The following is a 25,245-nucleotide window of genomic DNA, read 5'->3' on the forward strand; positions in this document are numbered from 1 at the left end:
TGTAAAAACACTTATTTTGGATGCAATTAAATCAAGATTAATCATTTGACATACATCTCAGAAGCATAATTATCCTTTGCTGTCAGACATCAAACAGAAATGTCTGATTCTGACATCCCTTGTACTCAAATCATTTCACCCTGCACCTTAAACGGTTTATTAGACATTCAGATATTTCACTAAAACAAGTTTAGGAAAAACAGCAGCATACATAGGTATAAGAACATGCCTCTTTATTAAAATAATCTGTTTAACATTTACATTTAGTTCACATTATGACAAAAATGTTGCAAATGAGCTGCCACTGTTTAAAACACCATGCAACAAAAACAAATCCACAGTACAATGAGCACAAATAAATAAAGCACTAACTTAAACAAACAAAAGCAATTAAAGCTTCATTTAATTACACTGAAAAAATGCAAAAGAAAAATGTTTCCACCTTATTTTTACAATAAATGTTCAGATCAGACCAGTTTAAACTTCAGAGTTATACTGTACATAACTGATGCCATTTGTATAATACACAGAGTACAAAATATACAATATTGGGTAATGCATTATTATAGACGATAACTTATTTTTTTAAAAAGTGTTTGATTTTCTAAAAGACACAGAGTGCGAGATAAGACAAACAAAAGTACTTTTTGTAATGACAGACTCATTCTAGAAGTTTCTTTCGGCTGTAAGTCCTACTAGTAGTCCTTCGCCTTCTCGGCTGGCAAAGGGGAGAGATATCCAGCTCAGCCTTTGATGCTGTTGGGAGAAAGTATAAATTATCATGCTATTATAAACATAAATGCTTAAAAAAAAAAGCATTTATTTAAAAGCAAAAAAAAAAGCATTTTGGCTATTTTGAATCAGATTAAAGCTGCAGTCTGTAAGTTTTGCCTCTTTGTCGCCAGCTCTGTTTGAAACCTGCCATTGCAGTTATTTGCAGAATTATCTTCTTTACGTGGGTTGTGCATCGGCGCGGCTGAATCTAATGTTTCGATGAGATTGTGTGGCTGTCATTCATTCACCGCACCGGTATGGATACGGTACATCGGAATCACAGATTCTACGTCTTGGAAGAATGACCAAAATAAGAAATTTCCCCCGGAAAAAATGTCCTCTGAACAACTAAGTAACATGTCTGCCACTTTTGTTCTGATCAACTGAGAAAAAAAAGGAAAACTACAATAAAAATTGCGCTACCAACGGTGATTAAATTGAACGATCGCTTGGCTCACATCACATCAAACCGTGCAAATTATTATTATTATTGTTATACTTTTATCACACACACACAAACACACACACACATGGTGCACAGACAGACTTGCATCAGTCTCCTGCTCACATCGAGTTCTCTTTTGCTCATGAACAAACAATAATAACACAGAGAATTTTGAGTATTCTCATATTAGAGTCTTAAATTAGTTAAATTACGTCTTAAATGAACTTAAAGAGTTGTGAGGAAATGAGATGCGCGGGACAGCGCGTGAGATCCGCATCATGTTCGGCAGCGGCCGTTCTTAAAGTGACAGGAGCACTGAGGATGCCTGTCATTAATGTTCATCAAAGAACAACGGGTTCAGTTAAGGATATCTTCTCTTCTCCACTAAGTAAGTAACATAGATATTAAAATGATTAAAAACAGAGAAAATTGTAGCTTTAATGATGATTAATCTATATTTAATTTATTATTTATGCAGTTAAGAAAGGTGTTTGATAACTATAGCTGCGTTTCCACCGCAGGAACTTTCCCCAGGAACTAGGAACTTTGGGGTGGTACTCTGTGTGTTTCGACCGCAGGAAACGGGGTCTAAATGAAGTTCCGGGTAAATATTTGCCCCTCCAAACGGCCCTGCTCGCAAGGTAGTACTTTTTCTAAGTTCTGGAACTTTCGGGGGTGGGACTTGGGCGCTGAACATGCTGATTGGTTGAGCTCACGCATCATTTTATTCAACTGGCATTTTTAAAAGTCTTGCGAGGTTCGTTCTGCATTCTGTTAATATCAGTCTTGCTCTTTCTATCCGATGGCGCGCGTTCGTCTCAGCAATCGCACGGTCAATGTCCGTAATAGCTGATAATAACATACTTTGTCTTATTTTAAATCTAGCTTTACGAGATTTCAGAATATGCTTTAGTATCAGTGCCTTTTCCATCAGTGCCAACGTCTCCTTTCCGCCGTTTTGTTAATTACATATTTAGTAACCCAATACATAACTAGCAAAAGCAGCGCTGCTGGCATCTCAATACTGGTTATTGTTGCAGACAGTATCGCACAAAAATGATTATTGTCCGTCGCTGACTGGGAGGAGCAGCCGTGCGCAGTCCCATGTCTCTGGACTAATTTGCCTAATCTTCACGGTACTTTAGGCCGCAGTGGAAACACAGACAGTAGCAGGTCTGGGGGGAAAAATGTTCCTGTAAAAAAAGTTCCTGGTACAAATAGTTCCAGGTAATTTCGGTGGAAACGGGGCTTATTACATTTCTGTCCAGGGCTTTGAACCGGTTCAAGGAACGAAAACGAAAACCGGAAACGAACAAAATTTTTAAAAGGAACAAAAACGGAAACGAAATCAAAATCAATTTGAATCGTTCTGAACAGAAACGTTAATTTGAAATGACCATTAACCGGTTAATAACGTTATTTTATCGTTCTCTTTAATATTTTAATTTGGCAGTGACCAATCATGAATTGAGTAGTACAGCATGTGACGTTGACTTATCAAGCGTGAATGAAATGTCCACGCACCAGTCATCTATGAATCTACCGGTACGCAAGTCAGTATAGAGCGCGCATTTTCATGCCTCAAGTACATTTCTTTCCCCACTGAGGTCTACAATGAATGTGCAGGTATTTGGAGGACATTCTTTTCGAACGTTTAAATAAGCAATACGGACTTTAAGCTCAAATAGACTGATTTAAGCTAGTTTATGGATTTTGTTTAAGCCTGTCCAAGCAGGCTACTAGCATCTATCAAACATTTTTCCTATAGTCTTTCAGATTGCCAATACAGGACAGGTCAAGGTTTTCTATATAGACGGTTGATGCTTCGTATTAAATGGTATGTTATATTGCATTAAATGATCAAGCTTTATTAGCTGACTGAATTTGATTATGTGATGCAAGGATGTGTTGCGCAGTGTTTGCTTTGAAATTAGCAGTTGACGGTGCATTAAAAGAGCAATGGTTATCCAGTTTATTTATTCTTTATTCATGCAATTTTTAAAACAAGTCGTGTTGAAAAAAAGTTATGTACAATGTTATCACTCTTCTGAAAAGAATTAGGCATAAGAGGGCCACTTTCGATTGTCTAACGCTCCATTAAAACAGGTCCGCTGTTTATGCTTTGTAATTAATGCATGTATTTCTGGTTTTAAAAATGTTATGAAATAAATATTCAAGTTTAATTACCATGCGTTATATTATTATTGAGTGAAAATAAGTCTATTTATACATATTTGTTTAGAGTATAGGCTAAATTAAAATAACGTTATTAACCGGTATTTTTTCATATCAAACCGTTTTCAGAACAGTAATGTTTATTGAGGAACGCAAAAACGGAAACGCGATCCTGCTCGATTCTGCTCGGAGTGAACCGATTGATATTTTTTTCCGTTTTTAAGCCCCGTTTCTGTCTAACAGGGAAGGCACAGGTAAAAATAACATTTATTATAATGGGGTTATGTAAAGATTGTTTTAAGTTCACTTAAATTAAAAGTGGTGTTTTTAAAGCCTAATAAAATGTTGAAATTGGCAGCTTTCAGGTTATACTGTAATGTGACGTCATTATTGTTTCATGGAGACATTAGTGATACTGGCCTTCATTCATAAAAACATGACAATACAACATTTAAAATATGCTGTGAATAAATTGTTTTTACATTAATTAGGAGAGTAACTGAAATTATTACAATATCAAAACATTAAAAACGTATTAATCGTGATTAATTACAGAAAAAAAGCGATTTAATTAGTTAATTTTTTTTAATCGATTCCCAGCACTATCTAAAACACAATCATCCATTGCAGTTTTCCCAGCTGTTTATTGTTCAAGTGCATTTTTTGTCAACAGAGATTGAGAGTCCATAGCTTTTTTTGTTTTGGTTGTTTTGTTCATTCATTGTGGATATTTAAAATGCTTTCCGTTTTCAGTGTTAAATAGTCTAATGATCTTTGAAAAGGGGTACCTGCATTATTATGCCATTATCATTATTTTAGATGAAAATGGTCTCAGAACGACAATATTATCGTTTATCGCAATAATTTATTGGCCAATTTATCGTCCAGCAAAATTTGTTATCGTGACAGGCCTAGTTACATGATTGGCTTTTAGCCTGTCACTCCCTACGCAGCTTGGTTACCAGAGAGTGAGTGCCTTTGTTCATGCAACCAAACTTGCTTCGTAACCTCTGGTTTCTTCAGAAGAAGAAAAAAAAAATGTATCGAACGTTTTATCGAACGCATTTTTTATTGATATCGATTACGTGTCATTATCGTTTTATCGCCCAGCCCTAATTTGTTTTTTTTCGGATTACAATCCGCCATCAAAATGATAAATTTTATTTTTCCTGTGAGAAAAGGCTATAAATGATCCGCCAGCATCCTCACATGCGATATAGCCTACTAGCCGGAAATCCTTTATGCAAACACATTCGCCAAACATAAAAACAAAAAAAAAAGCTCAATGGAAAAACCTGTAGAGAGCTACTACTGCATGTTTGATATTTCATGTTTGAATGATGGTGACAAGCTGAAAGGTGCTGTTATTTTCTGTTTTTTACAAAGCATTTGCTGTTAATAATAGCCTATTACTGGTGTTATTTATTGCTATTACTTTTATTACCGTTGTGAATCGGGCTAAGGTAATGAGACAGTTTAGAACACTGGCTGTGGTTATATACTTGCTCAAATTGATTTAGATCATTTTTAACCCAAAAAAGTTAGACTGCAGCTTTAAGTAAGGTGTCTACTCTGACTCTGGCCCATAGCTCGAAATATACCTTCAGTGTCTTACCATTAAATTGTGATGCTTCATTATTTACAGTTGATTTCTTGTATAACAGAGGTGACTGAGTGAGAGCAAAGATTCCGCTGGCAGACACCGGTTTCTTTACTTTAGGGGTGTCCACTGCAAGACATTCAAACGACAATGTTTACAGACAAGTAACGGAAACACAAGGAACTTGCTATAAATTGCACCCAAGTTTTACTGTACCTTTTATGCCCTTCCATGCAAACTGCTCAGTCTTCGTAGGGTCTCTAGCATCACACTCTTGAACCACAGTCTCTGTCCAGTCCATGCCTTCTGGTGAGCACTGATGGTGCATCACCTGGCTTGATCTCAAACCCAGTTTTCTTTGACTGATTGGGGTGCTCAGCGACTCCTTGAGTTCTTCTACCCCCTGAATACAGAAAACCCCTTCAAGTTCTGGGTCCTCCAATACTCCAGGCTTTTCCAGAAGAGGAACCCCTTTGATGACCTGCTCTTTGCTCCCGCAAGTCTCGATTCGAGCCCTTTTCTTACGAGGCCAACTATTGAGGTTCTCTGGGGTTGACCGTCCTCTGCTTTGAGGAGATGGAGTCAGTGGAGACGCCAAAGGGGATTGGCTACTTGCTGGGTACCGTGTGGGAGTGATCGACTGACATATGTATGTCTGTACACCCTTCCCAGGTGTACTTTTGGCAGGGGTTCCTCGACTGCAGAGTGATGGAGATATGCAGCCAGGATGTCTAGGACACTGCGCAAGAGGGCTGTCAACTTGTGGCACCTTCACATTTGACATGCTACGGTGCACAAGATGTGGGGCCATGCCTTTGGTGGCACTACTAGGTGCATCACCTGCATTGAAAGAATCGGTCCGTCTTAACCTTAGTTTAGGCAGACCTGATGCCTGCATTTCCATCTCCACTTCATAAGTAAGTGGTTGAGGAGTGGACTTCTTTCCACATACAGGAGATCGCCTTGTTCTCGGGGTGGAAATCTTTGGTGTTCCCGAGGGATATCCAAGACGTGCTTCCGCTTCTCGTTGGCGCCGGTCTGGAGTTTGACGGAAGCCATAGCTGCGACTTGCTGTTGTTGTGGACGGGGTGGCTTGTTTGCCCTCAAATTCAAAAACCTCTGAGGATGTAGAGGGTTTTCTGGAGAAAGCAATGTTCATCTTAATGCCCCCTATGAGCTGGGTCTTCACCACTGAGGCCTCCGATATATCAATGCTTTCATCATCTGTGGTAATGCTGAATTCAGAGCAATCAAACTGCTGGGAGTCAGAAGATGATGCCTCTTCTGTTTTTCCATGGTTGGTCTCAATTTGTGCAATTATTTTATCCTCCTGTTGATTGGATGAACTGCTTTGATGGCTAATACCTCCAGATGGTTCATGGGACGGTGATGCACTTGAATTTGCTACAGCCAAAGACAGACCTTTACGAGGTGAAGGGCTAGTACCTGCAAGGGCTCTTGACTTGTTAGAAGTTGACACAGACTTTTTAACAGGTGTCCTAGCAGAGCGAGTGCACATCCTGTCAGCTGGGCTGGGGCTTTTTATTGCCGTTTGTATATTTGGTTTCAATGATGAAACGCTGAAAGGAATTGGCCAGGAATCGGACTCTAGTGAGTCAACGGAGGAAAATTGACCAGATTCTTCAGTAATCTTGTATGGTAAACTCAGTGTTCTCATCATCTTTCCTGATCTCGTTATAGACTGAGATGCTTCTAGATCAGGATTTCCAGAAAGTTCAAGTGTCCTAGGCATCATTTCAGGAGATGACTTGGATTTCTTTTGGGGCACCTTGTCAGGTGTTTTGAAAACAGTTCTTTCCTCTGGGCTGGTATTCTTCCCCGGTGTAATCAGCCTTGGTGAGTATCTTTTTGTAAACATCGGAGACTCTGGCACATTATTTGGGTTTTCTGACAGGTGTTTCCGTGGAGATGGAGACCATGTCACACTCTTTTTTGGCGTTCTACCGCCTGGGCTCCTCATCCAAGCGCCATTTGGTGAAACACAATCTAAGAGGTTTTTCATTGGAGTCTTTAGTATCCCCTTCAGAGGGCTTTTCTTAGGCGTCTCTACCACTAAACTGTTTGCAACAGGCGAGCGAAAGGGGCTCCCTCGCAGAGTCCTCCCATTCTCCCCAACTGTCTGGCTTGGAGTTCTTGGGGACCGTGGGGTTCTGCACCCAACAGCAGATCCTACTGGATCAGATCTTAATTTCTGTGGAGTTTTATTTGGACTCTGAAAAACAAATAGATCTTATCAAAAAAAAGGAGATGACTGGACTTGCTCTTTTGGTATTCCATGTTATTTTAAATCAAATGCAGAAAAAAGGGATATTACCTCAAAAACTGCAGAGCTAAGCGACAACCCTTTGCTGCCTTGATCTTCTGAAGAGGATGCTGTAGTGTGCCGTAGGCGACCAGGGGACTGGGTAGCACCAAAAAGAAGCCGAACTGGCGACCTAACAGAACTAACATTGAATCCACCTGAAAAATGAAGACATGGCTACTTTGAGAATGCCACAGCATGTTCAAAAACTACACATTGAAAACATTTTATGTCCAGTAGTTTAATGACATGTGGTCTATTTTTACTGTGTCGCTAAAACACTACAGCCATTTCCTGCTCACCTTTGCCCTCAGAGTGGCAGAGTTGAGAAGAGGAGATGGCACGGTCCAGGTTTCGGGAACGTGGCTGTGAGCTTGAATAGAACACACTGGAATGTCTCCTGGTAAGGCTTTTAATTCTTGGGCTCCTCCTTAAATCTAAGAACAAATTGTTTATTAGAGCACCTTCTATTAGTAAATGGTCATTCTATGTTTGACATTGTGGCAAAATCTTAAGATACCAACCAGCAGCTGGTTTGACAGGAGACTCCTCAATAATGCACACATCAGATTCTCCAGATCTCCTGTGACGAAGAGGGCAACAGAAACACAGAAGATTTCAATTCTAAACTGGATGCTTCCCATAAAAATGACAGGTAACACTGAACAAATTTAGTGACAATTTAAAAATATTTGTAGGTCATAGGACTCACCTGCCAGTCCTTTGCCGGTGAAGTAAGCGATTGGACACCTGCTTATGCAGTGGTGTCTCAGATACTTTCTTTGTCAGAAGAGCGTGCCGTTCTGAAATTCAAAGGTTTTTAGACTCAAGTTCACACACACTACAGTGGTAATTTATGAAACAACCTCTCACTATAAAAAAACAAAAACATTACCATCATCTTCCATATTTGAACGCTTGCGTTTCTTGAGCCCCTCTACAGCTGACACAGACTGGCTCCGTGGCATTTTGGATGACTTTGAGGGCGATACGGTCACTTGGTTGAAGAGATTTCTCCTTACCTTTGTTACCTCTGCAAAAAAAAAAAAAGTTACAACAACAGATCTCAACAACTTTTTTAAACAGCCGAACCATAGGACAGCATGAAGATTAAAATGGGATGAGCCAATTACCTTGAACGGCTTGCTTTGGTGGTGGTAATGGTTCTTCCACAGCAGGTTTTTCTACTGGGACACAGAGTTTTGGCTTTGCCTGAAATTCCCAAAATAGGGTACTTTAGTATTTTGGTTCTTCTGACTAGGGATGTCAATTTACACGAATTCCTGTGAACGATCATCATTGATCATCACGAATATATAAAGAATTAAAGCTGCAAGCAGCATTTATCGGGGTTCAAGCAGTTAAGGCCTTTAAGCACACAAGCATCAAAAGACATTCAGTTTTATTTAGCAAGCATTTAACAACTGCCATCATAGATGAAAAAGTCAATTTACAGCCTATACAGGCAGTTTACCATAGGAAATATATGGTTTTAAAGCGTTTTTACAGTTATAGCACCTTTTGCCTGAGTCTTCTTATAGTCTTGCCTGATCTCCACCACTTTTATTAGTAGTACTCAAAGTGTGCCCATACTGTATATATGTGGAGGGAGTTTGATTGACAGGCGATCTGACTAATCATAATCCGCCATTTTGTCCAACAAAGCAGTCAGGAAAGTTAGTAGATTAACATAGGAGGAATTAAATTTGAAAAACAAAGTGTACTGACGTCTTAGCACTTTAAAACAACATTCCTTTTATGTTCATTCATGTTTATTTTAATGATATAAATTAACTAGAAGGAAGAGATGATCGGTTCACAAGCAGCTTTAACTGAGCCTCGAGTCTACAGCAATCCATCAGACACATTAAAGAGTCACAAAATGGCATTTATTTTTTAAATGTCTCTAAAAATTGACTACATTTGAAAGGTGATACTTTGTTTCATATCAAAAGTACTTGTCTGTCAGCAAGCAGTCTTTTCTCTGATCCGCAATGTATTTTTCACTGCGTGAGAACTTGGTGTGGTTTGAGAGTGGCGTCGCTTGTCAGACATAGCAACAGTAACTAAAGTGGGCGGGTCTTTGCGAACGGTCATTGACAGTATGGACGGGGATTCGCCAGTCCCAATTCAAAACAAATTTCATCACAATCCATCATTGTTTGTTTCAAACATGTGAGAGCATCAAAATGATCCATGGGTGAAATTGATTGGATTTAATTTATTTTTTTGTCAGTTCCTATCATAATTTTAACATTTTGGCGTTATTGTTTAGCTATTTACCTATGTTTACAAATTTCATTTGTTTTTTTGTTGTTGTCTCGATCAGACTAACAGCTTTGAAGATAACCACAATTTTTTAAAGCTCTAAATGACACTTACAAAAACCATAAGGCGAAACCTGGCATGTTTGGTATTGTTGGACTCGGCAAGGATTCTTAGGAGGTCACTCCTGTGAAAAAAACACGGGCTTGAAATTTCTAAGGCTCCTTCAAGGCATTGTGCCAATGACGTATACTGGGTTTTTGGAGATACACCAATGTTCTCATAGACTATCATGGCACCCTGCACCCTTTGTTTAAAGTATATGTATATTGTAAGTATGTGTATATTGTTTAAAGCTGTGAGAACTACACTCACATTGTGTAAATTATTTATTGTTTATTGTAGTGTATACTGTGCTGTGAGTAATTGTGTGCGCATCAGATGTGTAATCTGTTGTTGCTTAAATGTTTTACATGTCATGTCATGACTGTTATGTTGCTCGGAACTGCACCTAAGAATTTCACCTACTGTTGCACTTGTGCATATGGTAGAGTGACAATAAAGTGATTTGACAAAGACACTGCATGCCAATTTTCAGTAGACTAACGCCCGTTTCACACATACTCCGTCTGCAGTGCGTATGCGGTGCGTGTTGCGGTGCGTATGCGGTGCAGGAGCAGCACGCGTTGTTGTGCTTTCATATATGCTGCGTTTGCAGAGCGCAACTGATCCGCGGTTGTATACCACAAACACAGCATTTATTCATTATTATTTTCATTTCAAATCCAAAAGTTGTTACTGAACATGGCTTGTCAGAATTGCAATTCTCTTTGTTTACACTTTCATAGATGTCACGTTTTAACGTAGTACATTTAAACAACGTTTTATTCAATTCATTACTTTATATTTATATAGCCTATATAACTTTATATAGCCTATACTTTAGCTCACACAAGTGGAAAAACATTGAAATATAACTTATAGCCTATAAACATTTTAAATTAGAAACTTACAATAGAAACAGCCGACTCTCGTCTTCTCTTTCGTTTTTAAACCCTTTTAAAAGCAGGTCATAAAGACCTTTGTTTTTCCACCTCCAGGAATGTACGTGCTCTTCCTTATTTCAATTTTTTTAACCTAAATGCCAGGTAAGGTGTCGTTTCCTTGCTTTACCCGAGAAAAAAAAGCCATGTGTTGACTTTGAAACAGAGTATATTTTAAATTACATACATCTGTGGTAAAATTACTAGATTTTCGTGTCAGTACATGTTTATTTTAAAGCGAACAATGTGCTGTCACTTTAATTCCGCAGTGCAGCACAGCAAAAAATAGACTCGGTACGGAAACGATCGCCGGACTGCTGAAGACGCACCGCACCGCACCTGGAACGGACTGACGGACAGCATCCGTGCGCAGTGTGAAAGCTGTAATCCGTTAACATGGGTACGGAAAAAAATATGCACCGCATACGCACTGCAAACGGAGTATGTGTGAAACGGGCGTAACGGTTGGGTGCGCTTATAGCTATTTTCATGATTTCTTTCACTGTTATAGCACCACCAAGTGGCCAATTGTCACGATTCTTTTCATGTCAACTCAGATTGAGCTTATGAACATGTGTCCCAAGTTTAGCGAAAATATCTCTTTCCGTTCACAAGTTATAACCATTTTATAGTGCCACCAAGTGGCCAATTGTCATGATTTTTTTTCACGTGACCTCAAAATGAGCTCATGAACATGTGTCCCAAGTTTTGCGAAAATATCCCTTTCCGTTCACAAGTTATAACCGTTTTATAGTGCCACCTAGAGGCCAATTGTTGCGATTTTTTTCAAGTGATCTCCGAATGAGCTCACGAAGATGTATCCCAAGTTTAGCAAACAAATCAAATCTCTTTCCGTTCACAATTTATAACCATTTTAGTAAAAATGGCCCTGGTGCCATCAAAGATTTTGGTTCCCCTTATCGACCGTTAATTGAAATTTTGAGTTTTTTGGATGATTATTGATTGACCGACTCCAGAGAATAGTCTTGCAGTGGTTTGGTTCCAATCGGGCCAAAAACCTAGGAGAAGTCAGCAAAAATAGGTTTTTCAAAAAAATGCAATTTACTCAAAATTGGCGCCAGAAGGGCGAGCAAATCGGAGATAGCCATTTTGTCTGCCTTGAGCCAAGGATTCCAACGATATAAGACACTTGATCCTGGGACAAACGGTCTAAGAGTTATGGGCAATTTTGAACTTTTGGTTGCTGTAGCGCCACCTATGGGCCATTCGGGGTCATACTCTGATAGGTTGTCCCCAAATTGAGGCCTACCATCTGGCCAGGTTTCATGTCTCTAGGCCTTACGGTTTGGCCTGCACGATACGTTTTACGAATCCTTACAATTACAATAGGGTTTCAGCATTTCATGCTTGAACCCCTAATAAGAATGAAGGCTTTTTGCCAGTTATAGCGCCATCTATGGTCCGATATCCATGAAACTCTGCATGCTTCCTCGCCATGTTCTGACACATATGCTCATCAATTTTGGTGAAGTTCTGAGTTTTCATTTGGGATGTATAGGCTTTTTAGTGTATTTCGCCACGCCCCTTTTCTAAATGACCCTGTTACAGCCACCCAAATGCCAAAGATCAACTTTTTTTTATAATTATTGATCGAGAGAGTCCAGAGAATTGTCCTAGACTGGTTCGGTTCCGATCGGGCGAAAAACCAGGGACTAGTTCACAAAAGTAGGTTTTGGACAAAATTCGACATAGCAGAAAATTTTCCCCGCCTACATCCAAATCGGAGATAGCCATTTTGTCTGCCTTGAGCCAAGGATTCCAACGATATAAGACACTTGATCCTGGGACAAACGGTCTAAGAGTTATGAGCAATTTTTAACTTTTGGTTGCTGTAGCGCCACCTATGGGCCATTCGGGGTCATACTCTGATAGGTTGTCCCCAAACTGAGGCCTACCATCTGGCCAGGTTTCATGTCTCTAGGCCTTACGGTTTGGCCTGCACGATGCGTTTTACGAATCCTTACAATTACAATAGGGTTTCAGCATTTCATGCTTGAACCCCTAATAAGAATGAAGGCTTTTTGCCAGTTATAGCGCCATCTATGGTCCGATCTCCATGAAACTTTGCATGCTTCCTCGCCATGTTCTGACACATATGCTCATCAATTTTGGTGAAGTTCTGAGTTTTCATTTGGGATGTATAGGCTTTTTAGTGTATTTTGCCACGCCCCTTTTCTAAATGACCCTGTTACAGCCACCCAAATGCCAAAGTTCAACTTTTTTTTGATAATTATTGATCGAGAGAGTCCAGAGAATTGTCCTAGACTGGTTCGGTTCCGATCGGGCGAAAAACCAGGTACTAGTTTGCAAAAGTAGGTTTTGGACAAAATTCGACATAGCAGAAAATTTTCCCTGCCTACATCCAAATCGGAGATAGCCACTTTGTCTGCCTTGAGTCAAGGATTCCAACGATATAAGACACTTGATCCTGGGACAAACGGTCTAAGAGTTATGATCAATTTTGAACTTTTGGTTGCTGTAGCGCCACCTATGGGCCATTCGGGGTCATACTCTGATAGGTTGTCCCCAAACTGAGGCCTACCATCTGGCCAGGTTTCATGTCTCTAGGCCTTACGGTTTGGCCTGCACGATGCGTTTTACGAATCCTTACAATTACAATAGGGTTTCAGCATTTCATGCTTGAACCCCTAATAAGAATGAAGGCTTTTTGCCAGTTATAGCGCCATCTATGGTCCGATCTCCATGAAACTCTGCATGCTTCCTCACCATGTTCTGACACATATGCTCATCAATTTTGGTGAAGTTCTGAGTTTTCATTTGGGATGTATAGGCTTTTTAGTGTATTTTGCCACGCCCCTTTTCTAAATGACCCTGTTACAGCCACCCAAATGCCAAAGTTCAACTTTTTTTTGATAATTATTGATCGAGAGAGTCCAGAGAATTGTCCTAGACTGGTTCGGTTCCGATCGGGCGAAAAACCAGGGACTAGTTTGCAAAAGTAGGTTTTGGACAAAATTCGACATAGCAGAAAATTTTCCCTGCCTACATCCAAATCGGAGATAGCCATTTTGTCTGCCTTGAGCCAAGGATTCCAACGATATAAGACACTTGATCCTGGGACAAACGGTCTAAGAGTTATGCGCAATTTTGAACTTTTGGTTGCTGTAGCGCCACCTATGGGCCATTCGGGGTCATACTCTGATAGGTTGTCCCCAAACTGAGGCCTACCATCTGGCCAGGTTTCATGTCTCTAGGCCTTACGGTTTGGCCTGCACGATGCGTTTTACGAATCCTTACAATTACAATAGGGTTTCAGCATTTCATGCTTGAACCCCTAATAATTGACAACTGGCCATTTATTAGAAAAAAAAATTAACACCCGAGGCGGTTATGCGGCCCTGACGCAAAGTGGATTCGCTGAACCGGAATCAATTATTCCGCTTATACTGCGGTAACCGCAAGACATTTGTTAGGTTTTGTCCTTAAAACGCTCTTGTGAGTACAGTAGAACTAATTTATTACACATCTCCCTCCGTTGCTAATTACAAAAATGTTTTGGCAAAAGGCTTGATCCATTTATATGCAGACAAATTAAGTTATTAGAGAGAGACTGATTGATTGGCTCTCAACAGTGTCTCTACTAATAGCAAAGCTGTAAGTTTAACTGCTTCAAAAATAGTGACGTTACTACCTCCATACTAAGAAATGTCATGTAGTTTTGCAGATGTGAAACTATTTTATTAAGTCACTGACAACAAGATTCTATACGTGTCTATGTTTCCATGTCTCTGTACTGTAGCAATGTGTGTGTGTTTGTTAACCTGCTTGCCGTCTACTAGTTAGTTTGCCTGTCACACATGATATTATCCTTTATTCATACTGCCTCAATAATGTAAGTTTTATTTGAACGAAACAGAAAATAATACCATAAAAGCAATGGGGAAAAGAAATCTCACCAGGCGTGTGGACTTTCTTGGCATTTCTATCTGTCGAAGTGCTTGAGGAGCCTCAGTCATGCTTTTGTGGCGTGTAATCTTGTTCTGTCTGCAAAAACGAGAGATAAGAGTTTATATGTCCACTTAGATACAAAACACTTGATATAATTACACATTGTTTTTTACGACAATCACCTCCTCTTCCTAGCAGAACGGTTGCGGAGTTCCTCCAGATGATCTCCAACACTGGATAAGTTGCTCTGTGTGGCAGAAAAAGGCGAGGAACTCACAGACACACTGTCCTTGGGCAAAGACTCATCACTGAAGAAGTCAGAAGGCAGGACGGCAATGAGCGCCTCGGGCAACTGAGTTCCTAAACTGTGGTACACGTCTGCCAGGACCTTAGGGATGCTGTTCAGGTACCTGGGAGATACCATATCAGAGATAACACCTCATGAATTGTATTCAATTTGCATTTTCATTCAAATTCCTGAATCGCTGATAACTTACACTGGCAGAACTTCATCCTGCATAAACTTGGATAAGTAGACAGCATCTTTACTCCGGGAGATAATCCGGAACATATCAGCCACCTTAATCCAACATGAACGGAAAAGAAAAGCAAATCAATAAATACATAAGTCTTGATTTCTGCAAGTCCATAATGGCTTTGATGCATAGTTAAACTATAGGTTATTTCATTTGAGGATTTTAAAGGTTTATTGTCTCCTTACATCCTCCACTCTTTGTTCAACAACCTCCTCGTCATCTTGTGGTTCTGGTTGTCTGCACAACTCAAGTCTGAGAACTGCTTGCAGCTGGCATCTGTATAAAGATTAATGTTTTGCAGTCATAAGTCTATAACCATGATATTATCTATATGAAGGAATGTTTCAAGATTACTGTTCTGTCATCTGGACATTGATTTGGTTTTTGTCTGAATACTTACTCCCTGATTTTACTTTCTTCATCTGAAGAATTTCCATAAAGCTGACGAATAGACTGACAGGACTTCAACAGATGCTTCTGCACCAAATCCAAGAATGAAACCTGCTGAGAAATGGTTAAATGTACGGTTAAATTAACATGTATTTTAACAACATACATATTAACAACACAGGTAATTTAACATTTCAGACTTGAACTAATTAGACTAAGATACTTTAGAAGGGCACAACAGAGTTCATTATACACATGCATACTAGGGATGAAACGATTACCGGTTTCACGATAAACCATGATAAAATTTAGTGACGGTTAGTAATATCGTATAAAATGTAATTATCATTAAAACCGCATGATTATCACGATTGTGAAAACTTGCGGTAAATCTTGTCCAGTCAGCGTCAGTCTGGGGCAGCACACCGATGTTTTTTGAATGAGAAGAAATGGCAGAAGTCAGTGACAGCGCCGGGAGATTTTTCAGACTTCTAAAAGGACCGAATCTGAGGCGGTCATATTTTGGCTTTTACAAAAGACCTGAGGGAAACTTAATCGAAGATGGTCACCTTATCTGCAGAACATGCCAGAAGAAAGTCACTGTAATAGGGGAAACACTTCAAAACTACGAACGCAAGGCAAGTGGACTTTGACCTCAAAACCAAAACTACGTCTGGGAAATAATGTGAAGCGAACGAACAAATTCAGACAAGACTAGGGTGACATTTAAGGGGTAATAATCAGGGCTTGACATTAACAACCGCCATTTGCGGGTGTAAGTTAACGTTATTTCGGCTGCACACTAGCCACTCTGGCGGTTGAACTTATTATAGTCTTCTCAAAAGCCATTGGTTATAATCGCGTTGCGCATTATAACCACTCACACGTGTTTCTATTGAGTTTATGAATGCAATGTCTCATAATCAGAGGCTTTCAGATTAGCCGGAGTTTAAGGGTTAGTTCACCCAAAAATGAAAATTCTGTCATTAATTACTTACACTCATGTCGTTCGACACCCGTAAGACCTCCGTTTGTCTTCGGAACACAAATTAAGATATTTTAGTTTAAATCTGATGGCTCTGAAAGGCCTCCATTGGCACAATGGCACGGTTCACTCTCAAGACCCTTAAAAGGTACTAAAGACGTCGTTACAAAGTCCATCTCACAACAGTGGTTCTAAAATAACTTTATGAATCGGCGAGAATAGTTTTTGTGCGCAAAAAAAACCTAAATAACGACTTATATAATGATGACGATTTCAAAACACGGCCTCATGAAGCTTCGAAGCGTTATGAATCAGTGAGTCGAATCATGATTCGGATCGCGTGTCAAACCGCCAAACTGCTGAAATTTGGCGATTCAAACTGCTGAATCGATTCACTGATTCATAACGCTTCGAAGCTTCATGAGGCCGTGTTTTGAAATCGTCATCACTATACAAGTCGTTATTTAGGTTTTTTTTGCACACAAAAACTATTCTCGCCGATTCATAAAGTTATTTTAGAACCACTGTAGTGAGATGGACTTTGTAACGACGTCTTTAGTACCTTTTAAGGGTCTTGAGAGTGAACCGTGCATTGTGCTAATGGAGGCCTTTCAGAGCCATCAGATTTCAACTAAAATATCTTAATTTGTGTTCCGAAGATGAACGGAGGTCTTACGGGTGTCGAACGACATGAGGGTAAGGAATTACTGACAGAATTTTCATTTTTGGGTGAACGAACCCTTTCAGAGCACGCGCCGCTCTCACTCGCTGAAATCTGCACTCAAAGCAGAGATAAACGTGGGATGTCCGCAAGAGATTCAGTCATCATACCTTGGTGGTTGACTGTTTTTGTTCTATTTCAGCAGCGAAAATGGTTTTTAAAAAAACACAGCAGAACCACAGCACATCTGATATGACTGGCATAACGCTGGCGAATTTAGGGACCGTCTCTAAAGTTACATACAACATTAGTAACGTTATACACGTTTCAAACTTCAATAGCATTTGAAGAGAATGACAGTCATAAAACTGACTGTAAAGTGATCATCTAGGTGTCAGGTATGATGCACACATTTTGATATTTAATAAAATAAACTGTCAAATCATATGGAAATATGGATATGCATTATTTCACTAGGATACTGTTTGGGCTCTTACACAAAATATGCTAGATTTAAATGCATCATTGCTGAACACTGATGAGAATATTGCTTAAGAATATATTTACAGAGATAATATTAGAGATTATATTTACGACAAATTATTATTATTTATGCGTTGTGTTGCTATTGACGACGGCCATTATAAGGAAGGAAATCCCACAGAATCTATATTAAAAAAGTGCATAGAGCTGCTTTAGTTATTTGTTGTTTGTTGATTTTTAAAATATAAAACTTGTTGAAATGTTTTAAGTGCATGCATCGGTTCTTTTTGAACACTTTCATCTCGTTTGAACAAAACCGTGATAATATTTATAACCGTGATAATTTGGGTCACTATAATCGTGATGTGAAATTTCCATACCGTTTCATCCCTAAATGCATACACTATATGGAGACCATGTTTTGAAGATAGCTGTGTGGTTCTGACGCAAGTGTTCCTCTGACTCACCTCCACGTCTGTGTTAGTTTTGATGAATGCCTTTACAACTGAAAGCAAATCCTGGACCTGAGAAGGAACAGACACAGATCTGTTCTCCAAAGCTTTCTGATAAGTGAGTCCCAGGTGGGAGAGCAGCTCTTCCTCACTGCTGAAGTCTGTATGGGAGGCCATGAATATCATTGTTAACAATTTAGTTTTCAGTTCTGATGATTATATCTATATATTTATTATATCCATTTATCACACGTTGTACCGGTACATTTTGTAAAGGTTAAAAGTACATATTCTAAAAAACAAACTCTTGAAGATCCTTAACTCTGGCTTTGAAACCCATTTTTATTTTTCAGTAAAATGACTCTACTCACACATGAGGCCAGGCTTGGTCCGATCCCCAGAGCATCTCTTGCCCCCTTTTTCAGGCCCTATGGCAGATCTAGCAGAGCTGCTATCAGCCTGAGTCTTTTGAGCTTTCACATTCAAGCGAGCAAAATTCAGCATCTGTAGAGAGCGACTCATGGTCTTCATCTTTTGTCTTACTGGTGTGCATTGTGTACCTCCTGAAAAGAGCAAATTAAGCCTTAAATAACAATAATAAAAACACTGAATCTCCAACAAAATCACTGCAAATACTTGATGTATCATGTCATCACGCACCACTTGTACTTACTTTTTTTGGACCTCAGGTTGCCACTGGATCCGGCTGTGTTGCTCTGATAGAGCTCTGAGAGACTGCTGGTGATCTCCTGCTGAGTATCTGAGTACTCCTCTCCCTGCTCCTCTTCCTCGGGAGCTGCATGCAGGAGCCTGTACATGTAAAACAGATCTTTTAGTACTAGAATAAAAATAGACCATGACAGAAAACAATATGTGCCACCTTTTTTTAGTAGAAATTTAAAAGGGGTCATGTGACACTTTTTAATGTTTTACTTGTCCTGTAGCGTGCAATGCATCTGTTTGTGCATGAATAAGATCTGCATAAATAGTTCCAAAAAAGGGATTTATTCTAACAGAGAACACTGCTCCAAATCTGCCTAAAACACAGTGTTCCAGATATTACTTCCGCAGACGTCTAAATATTAAAATGTATTTATAACCAGTTCCTGATAGGGGTGTAATGATGCAATCATGTCATGATTTAATACAAATCAGGATACTGAACTCACAATATTTATGACAGTATTTTAAGCCAAAATAAGAGAGGTTTTTTACCAAATTATTATTATAATAATTCAGGACCCCCAAATATTTCCCCAATGCATACATATATATATGGTAGATAAATTTTGTAATATCACTGAAACTCTGTAAACTTTCTTTTTCCCCACATTAATTTACATAGAAAAGCCGAATTTTCCCACCGCACATTACGCAAGCATTTGAATGTCTGTGTTTACCACAATATGTGTGTTGTTGTAAATCTGTTCATATAAATCATATAAAGCCATCATGTCTCTACAGAAGACTTGGATTTGGATTAGACCACTCGATTGATTATTTTTTACAATGCCTTTATGACATTTTTTGGATCTTTTAAGTTTTAGAGGAATGGACTTTAAATGGAGGGACAGAAATCTCTCAGGTTTCAGAAAAGATATCTTAATTTGTGTTTGGAAGCTAAAGAAAAATCTTATAGGTTTGAAACAACATGAGGGTGAGAATGATGCCAGAATTGACATTTTTGGGTGAATTATACATTATAAATACAGTAAGCCGAGTAATCAACAATACATATCGTTGCATTTTTATATCGTGAAATCTTGATATATCAATGTATCGCACTTCAAGTTCCTGAGCAGTCCAACACAAAAGTTAACTTTTGCGCAGCGCATTTTACAGAGGACAACTTCCTCCGTAGTACAACGACTACATACCACTGTAAAACGTTCTGGGATCGAACTGATATGGTAAAACCGACAAGTTTGTTAAATGAGTTTACATTTACTTCAGAAGCCTTGGAAGCTAAAGCTCAAGATTATGGTAAGGGGCATTTCATTTGACACGCTTGAGGTGCACCACAATGCACTGGTTCAGCTGGGCTTTTTGGAAGAAAAAAAAATGGAACAATAAGCGCGTTTAATACCGACTGAATAGAGGTACAGCAATAATCTACAGTATATGAAAAATAATGTGGTTTTGAACATTAAAGCATTAAACCTATTCTACTACACCCAATAAACAAAGTAATGCATTTTTATCAACAATTGAGGCTTTTTTCATGGCAAGAGTTGTGTTACTTAGGAGATGTATATATACACAATAGGGATGCACCAGTTGACCGGCCAAAAACCGGAACGGCCGGTTTTTAATTCTAATTCTAGCGATCAGCAACCGGCCGGTTTTCTTTGTATTTTTCTGCCGATTTTTCCGGAAGTGCGCCAGCGTGCACATACGCCTATATTGCAATCATTCGCGAACATGTCACTTGTGCGTTACAAAAGGAAACTGGAGAACTGAGGGAAGAGACGAGGCACTTACATCTCCGCGCCCTACACAAGCGTAGATAGTGAGCGTTTGTTCAGCTCAGCTTCTCACGTGTTGGATCGGATGAGAAATGAAACAGACTAACTTGTGACAAAGCCGAAATGCTTCTTTTTGTAAAGATGAACATGCATGCACTTTTGAAATGAAATACTATGTTATGTATAGGATGATCATTTTTATTTTACCTCAAAATTACATTGACTTAATTTGATTTAAAAAGCACCTGCTGTAGGCCTATCTTTGTTTTTTTTCGTTGCACTAAACATTATTTGATGTAACATTTTGGAAAAATGTGTTTATATACTTTGGTTTTATTTAATTTCACTGGTAAAGACTTTTTTCCTTTACACTGAATTTAAAAACAAATGCTGATTTAAGCAACATCTTTGTTTGGATTGTTAAATGTGTGTTGATTGTGTTGTTTCACATACATTCAAACCAAATCAATTTCCCGTTGATTTCAGATTGCGGACTTGTTTTCATTGGCCAAAAGCCAATTTAGCCTGTTAAATAGCCTACAAATAAACATTTGTTCATGTATACTTTCTTTCTTTTGTTGTGTAAAAAAAATAGAAAATATTTCTGGAAGGACCATATTAAACAAGACCTTAAAATATCTTACTAAATAATATTATATATAAAATAAAATGTGTTTTATGCATCTTTACAAGTAAAAGAGTGAAAGATTGCAAACCTCATTGATTCCATTAAGTGGCAGCTGATTCCTGATTGGTCAGACAGAGGAAACCACCCCTCTACCACCCCATTGCTCCTTGAACAAGACACTTGCTTGAGCTCTTGATCGGCCCAGTCAGGAACTAACGGCATCTTCACTTGATCTGGAAACCGCAAGAACATTATTTTAAAAATAGGATCAAAACCTTATGCAATTATTTCAGATAAAACAAGCACCTGAGCAATCGTCATCCTCCATGATGTCATACATGACATTGAGAACACTGCTGACGACATCAGGCAAGTCACTGGAAATGTCTGTAGTGTCCAAGGAAACGAGGTCTGCAGGCAGGAGCTGGTCTTCCTGAGTAACCAGAGGCTGAAGGACAGTGAGCTGAGCCATGCAGGAGGAGAGCACCGACAGCACCGCTGAACACAACACACCTCCTTCACTCACTTCTGCTAGCTGTGTAAATAGAAGTCAAAAGATATTATTCTCAAGATTTTTGCACCTGTCATGGACCATAAACTGCTCTTGCATTTATCTTTGCACAACTTAAACACTATCTTTTAAAATCAAATTCCTTATGGAGAGTTTTTACTTCCAGAACCCGACTGTTACACTCTATTATAAAACAGCACAACAGATTTGGTCATTTTACCATGGCAGATCCTCCAGTGGACAGCTCGTTTAAGTGCTGAAACGCCTCCTGACCCAGTTCAGCATCTGGGCACCGCAGTATCCAGCTCTCTGAGGCTGGACGCGAGAGGGAGATGGTGTCCAAGTCCTGCAGGACACCTCTGAGAATCACCTCCACAGGAACACACAGAAACCTCTGCCTGCATGATACCGGCTCCAGCGTCACGTTACAGGAACGCCTGTTCCCATCTGGCACAAAAAAGATTTAGGAATCACTGATCATTTTGTAAAATCAGGCAATAAAGCAAGTTCAAAAGTAGTTATTCATTCTTTCTTATATATACAGTACCGGTAAAAAGTTTGGAAACATTAATATTGAAAGGTGCTATAGAAAGAAGTCTCTTATGCTCATCAAACCTGCATTTATTTGATCAAAAATACAGAATAAAACAGTAATATTGTGAAATATTATTACAATTTAAAATAATGGTTTTCTATTTAAATATACTTTAAAATATAATTATATGCGTAATGCAAAGCTGAATCTTCAGTGTCACATGATCCTTCAGAAATCATTCTAATATGCTGATTTAATATCAATGTCGGAAACACGGAAATAATTTTTTTATAACCTGTGATACTTTTTTTAAAATTTGTATACATGCATACATACAGTTACACAGTCGTGGCCAATGTCCAGAGGGGAAATTTCCAAGTTCCAAGTTTGATTAAACCATAAAAATTAGGATTTTTTTTTTCATATTTATTTTTTGTAACTATTTGAAACATGTTGAAAGAACAAAATACTAACTTGGCTAAGGTACTTATCTCTTATTTGGCAGAAAAAAGGGCAAACCATAGCTATTTTTTATTTTACTATGCAAAAAATGCATAGAAAAACAAAGCCCACAGGAAAAATCATACATTTACTACAACATAATCAGTAATTATTAAAAGATTTTAGGAAACAAACTGTCACATTGGATCAATTTAATGTGTCCTTGCAGAACAAAAGTAATCTGAATGACCCCAAACTTTTGAACTGTATAAACACACAATTAATAATCCATGTCAATAATATTAAATAATGAATACATTTAAAAAAAAATACAATTAAATGAAAAAAAAATCAATAAAAATGCACCAGTGACATCATATTTACCCGCAATCCAGGAAAGCGATCCACTCAGAGGAGGAAACACTTGTTGGTGCATTCTTTCAGACAACTGAAGGTAGCCATTGATGAAATCTACAGGAAAGGCATCTAGTCCCACAGCCAGTGAACGGCTTACACTGGGATGCTGGTCCATGGGTGGCAAACCAGGAGACAGCATGGGCACCACCCGTCCACCAACCTGCCCGAGAAGCTCTGCCAATGTGTCTGTGCCAGTGTAGTCCTCCACCACACGATGAGCCTGGTTAAAAACCATACTGTAGTCAAAAACATGGAAAAATAAACATTACTTTATATAGAAACACTATAAGAGCACCACTTACCTTTAATATACCTGAATCAGCCCAATGAAGCACAACTTTGCGTTGCATAAGCATATCTATGAGACCTTTGGGCAGCACCTGCTCATGTATGTCTCTATGATGTCTACTGTCATTGCTACGCATGGACAGATAGTCCAACAACTCTGCTTTGGACCGTGGACATTCAGATACGACAAAAAGGACATTTCTGTCCAGGCTTAACATGTCATAGTCATGCAGAGGGATATTTCTGCCACTTCGACTGGACCTTCTTGGTCTCAGTGTCACCTTGGTGGGAGATGTCAGATCAGGTCTGTCCCACTGGAAGTCTAGGAGGATCTCTTTCAAGGCATTTTGGACAAAACTAGCCGGGCTTGGTTTCAGTTTATGTGACCTCTCCCGACTTCTAGGGGACTTTCCTTCTACGCCGAATTTGACAAGCAGCTCCTCTTCGAAATCACTGAACGCCTTCTCCTGGAGCTCCTTGAAATCAGATCCTCTGGTTATAAGTGTTGCACTTTTCACAGTCCTTGAATGGAAGAATTTATACCCCCATCGCACTTTTTCCAGTCCATATTTGTGTCCCAAACTGAGCAGGACTCTTAGTATCCAGTGTTTGAGGTGGTTTTGATAGGCACTGGTCGTGCTGTTGGTCTCCTCTGGTCGATAATCCACATCGATAGCAAAAACAACATTCTGAGAGGCCATTACTGCACTTTTAAAGCAGTCATGCACAATATTATCGCCTCCAGCGATCAGGTGCTACACGTATAGACGTTTAGAAATCGATTAGACGGAGAAAACAGAGGCGAATCCAGTCTTTTAAAATGTCAATAAACTCATTTGAACGCTAAACAAGCAACATCTCACGAGCAGCTGATGCGAACGAACGCACACGTACGTTATTTTTCTCAACACGAGTCATGATTCCCGTCGCTGTTGGGCTAAAACAACCCAAAACAGTTTGAAATGAACGAGGTCTACCTACAATAAACGATTAAAAATAACGGAAAATATATAAAAACAGCATTTTGAAAGTATTGTTTTGTTAAACTTTGGAGTTTCCGTTGGCCATTCGCTCTCTTCTCTTGCCTTAAACTCTTCGCGCTTCAGAATTCGCTGATGTCATTGGCTGGAGCAAACGAACTTTAAAAACGTCACTCGTTTCTCTTCGTGTGATAGGTCTAGAGAGCCCCAGCGTTAAAATAATACAAAGACGTCAATCCTTTCTCGCTCCGTTATTGGTTCACAGTCCGGTCAATAAAAAGAGCTTCTTCTCTTGTGTAGTGTGCAGCGCATTGTTCACGTGTTACTGGCATCTACTGGACAGAAGTCAACGTGAAAAAAGTGAGTTTTGCTTTATTGTCATATTTAAAAAAATATGAGCTTCTGAACAGTCCTTAAAATGAGCAGGAATACCAGAGAAGATTAGTTTAGTGTTATAAACTAATATAATGTGAGCATATTGTCTTTTTGTTTTATAGATAGGCTATATATACACTGATCAGGCATAACATTATGACCGGTGAAAGGTGAAGTGAATAACACTGATTATTTCTTCATCACCTGTTAGAGGGCGGGATATATTAGGCAGCAAGGGAACATTTTGTCCTCAAAGTTGATGTGTTAGAAGCAGGAAAAATGGGCAAGCGTAAGGATATGTCACATGAAAATAAGAGTAAAAATAGTATAAGAGTACGGTAAGTAAAAAAAAGTAAACAATATTAATATTAGTAAAAGATATTGACCTGCCCATGGCATGCGGCCATGCTACTTTTAGATAAATATAGTGAGTTGATGCCAGAATTTTTATTTGAACAGTATTAAAGGGGTCTTTTTTAAAAAATATTTCTCAGAAATTAGTCTTGTTTCTCCCCTCAGCCTCTCAAATGATTGTATACGCAG

The 25,245-nt window shown here is 39.0% G+C and overlaps 1 protein-coding gene across 2 annotated transcripts; it reads right to left on the reverse strand.

The window, feature by feature from the left end:
* Positions 1-215: 215 nt before the first annotated feature.
* On the reverse strand, positions 216-24,467 carry ticrr (TopBP1-interacting, checkpoint, and replication regulator). 2 transcript variants are annotated; one of them, XM_079809892.1, is made up of 22 exons: positions 23,362-24,467; positions 23,027-23,279; positions 21,887-22,113; positions 21,462-21,690; positions 21,244-21,388; positions 18,736-18,872; positions 18,434-18,625; positions 18,078-18,223; positions 15,492-15,595; positions 15,277-15,367; positions 15,053-15,135; positions 14,738-14,965; positions 14,564-14,651; positions 8,451-8,529; positions 8,213-8,350; positions 8,030-8,120; positions 7,842-7,900; positions 7,620-7,754; positions 7,330-7,475; positions 5,211-7,227; positions 5,010-5,123; positions 216-756 (listed from the first exon to the last, which is right to left on the reverse strand). In XM_079809892.1, exons 1-22 carry the CDS (start codon positions 24,046-24,048, stop codon positions 662-664), a joined length of 5,484 nt encoding a protein of 1,827 aa, XP_079666018.1. In that variant the 5' UTR covers positions 24,049-24,467; the 3' UTR covers positions 216-661. The 2 variants fall into 2 exon arrangements, with proteins under 2 accessions (XP_079666018.1, XP_079666019.1); XM_079809893.1 differs by having other exon boundaries at positions 218-756; positions 15,492-15,592; positions 23,362-24,263.
* Positions 24,468-25,245: the final 778 nt, after the last annotated feature.

Source organism: Gobio gobio (genome assembly GCF_949357685.1).
Source record: "Gobio gobio genome assembly, chromosome: 25".
In the NCBI taxonomy this organism is placed as follows: domain Eukaryota; kingdom Metazoa; phylum Chordata; class Actinopteri; order Cypriniformes; family Gobionidae; genus Gobio; species Gobio gobio.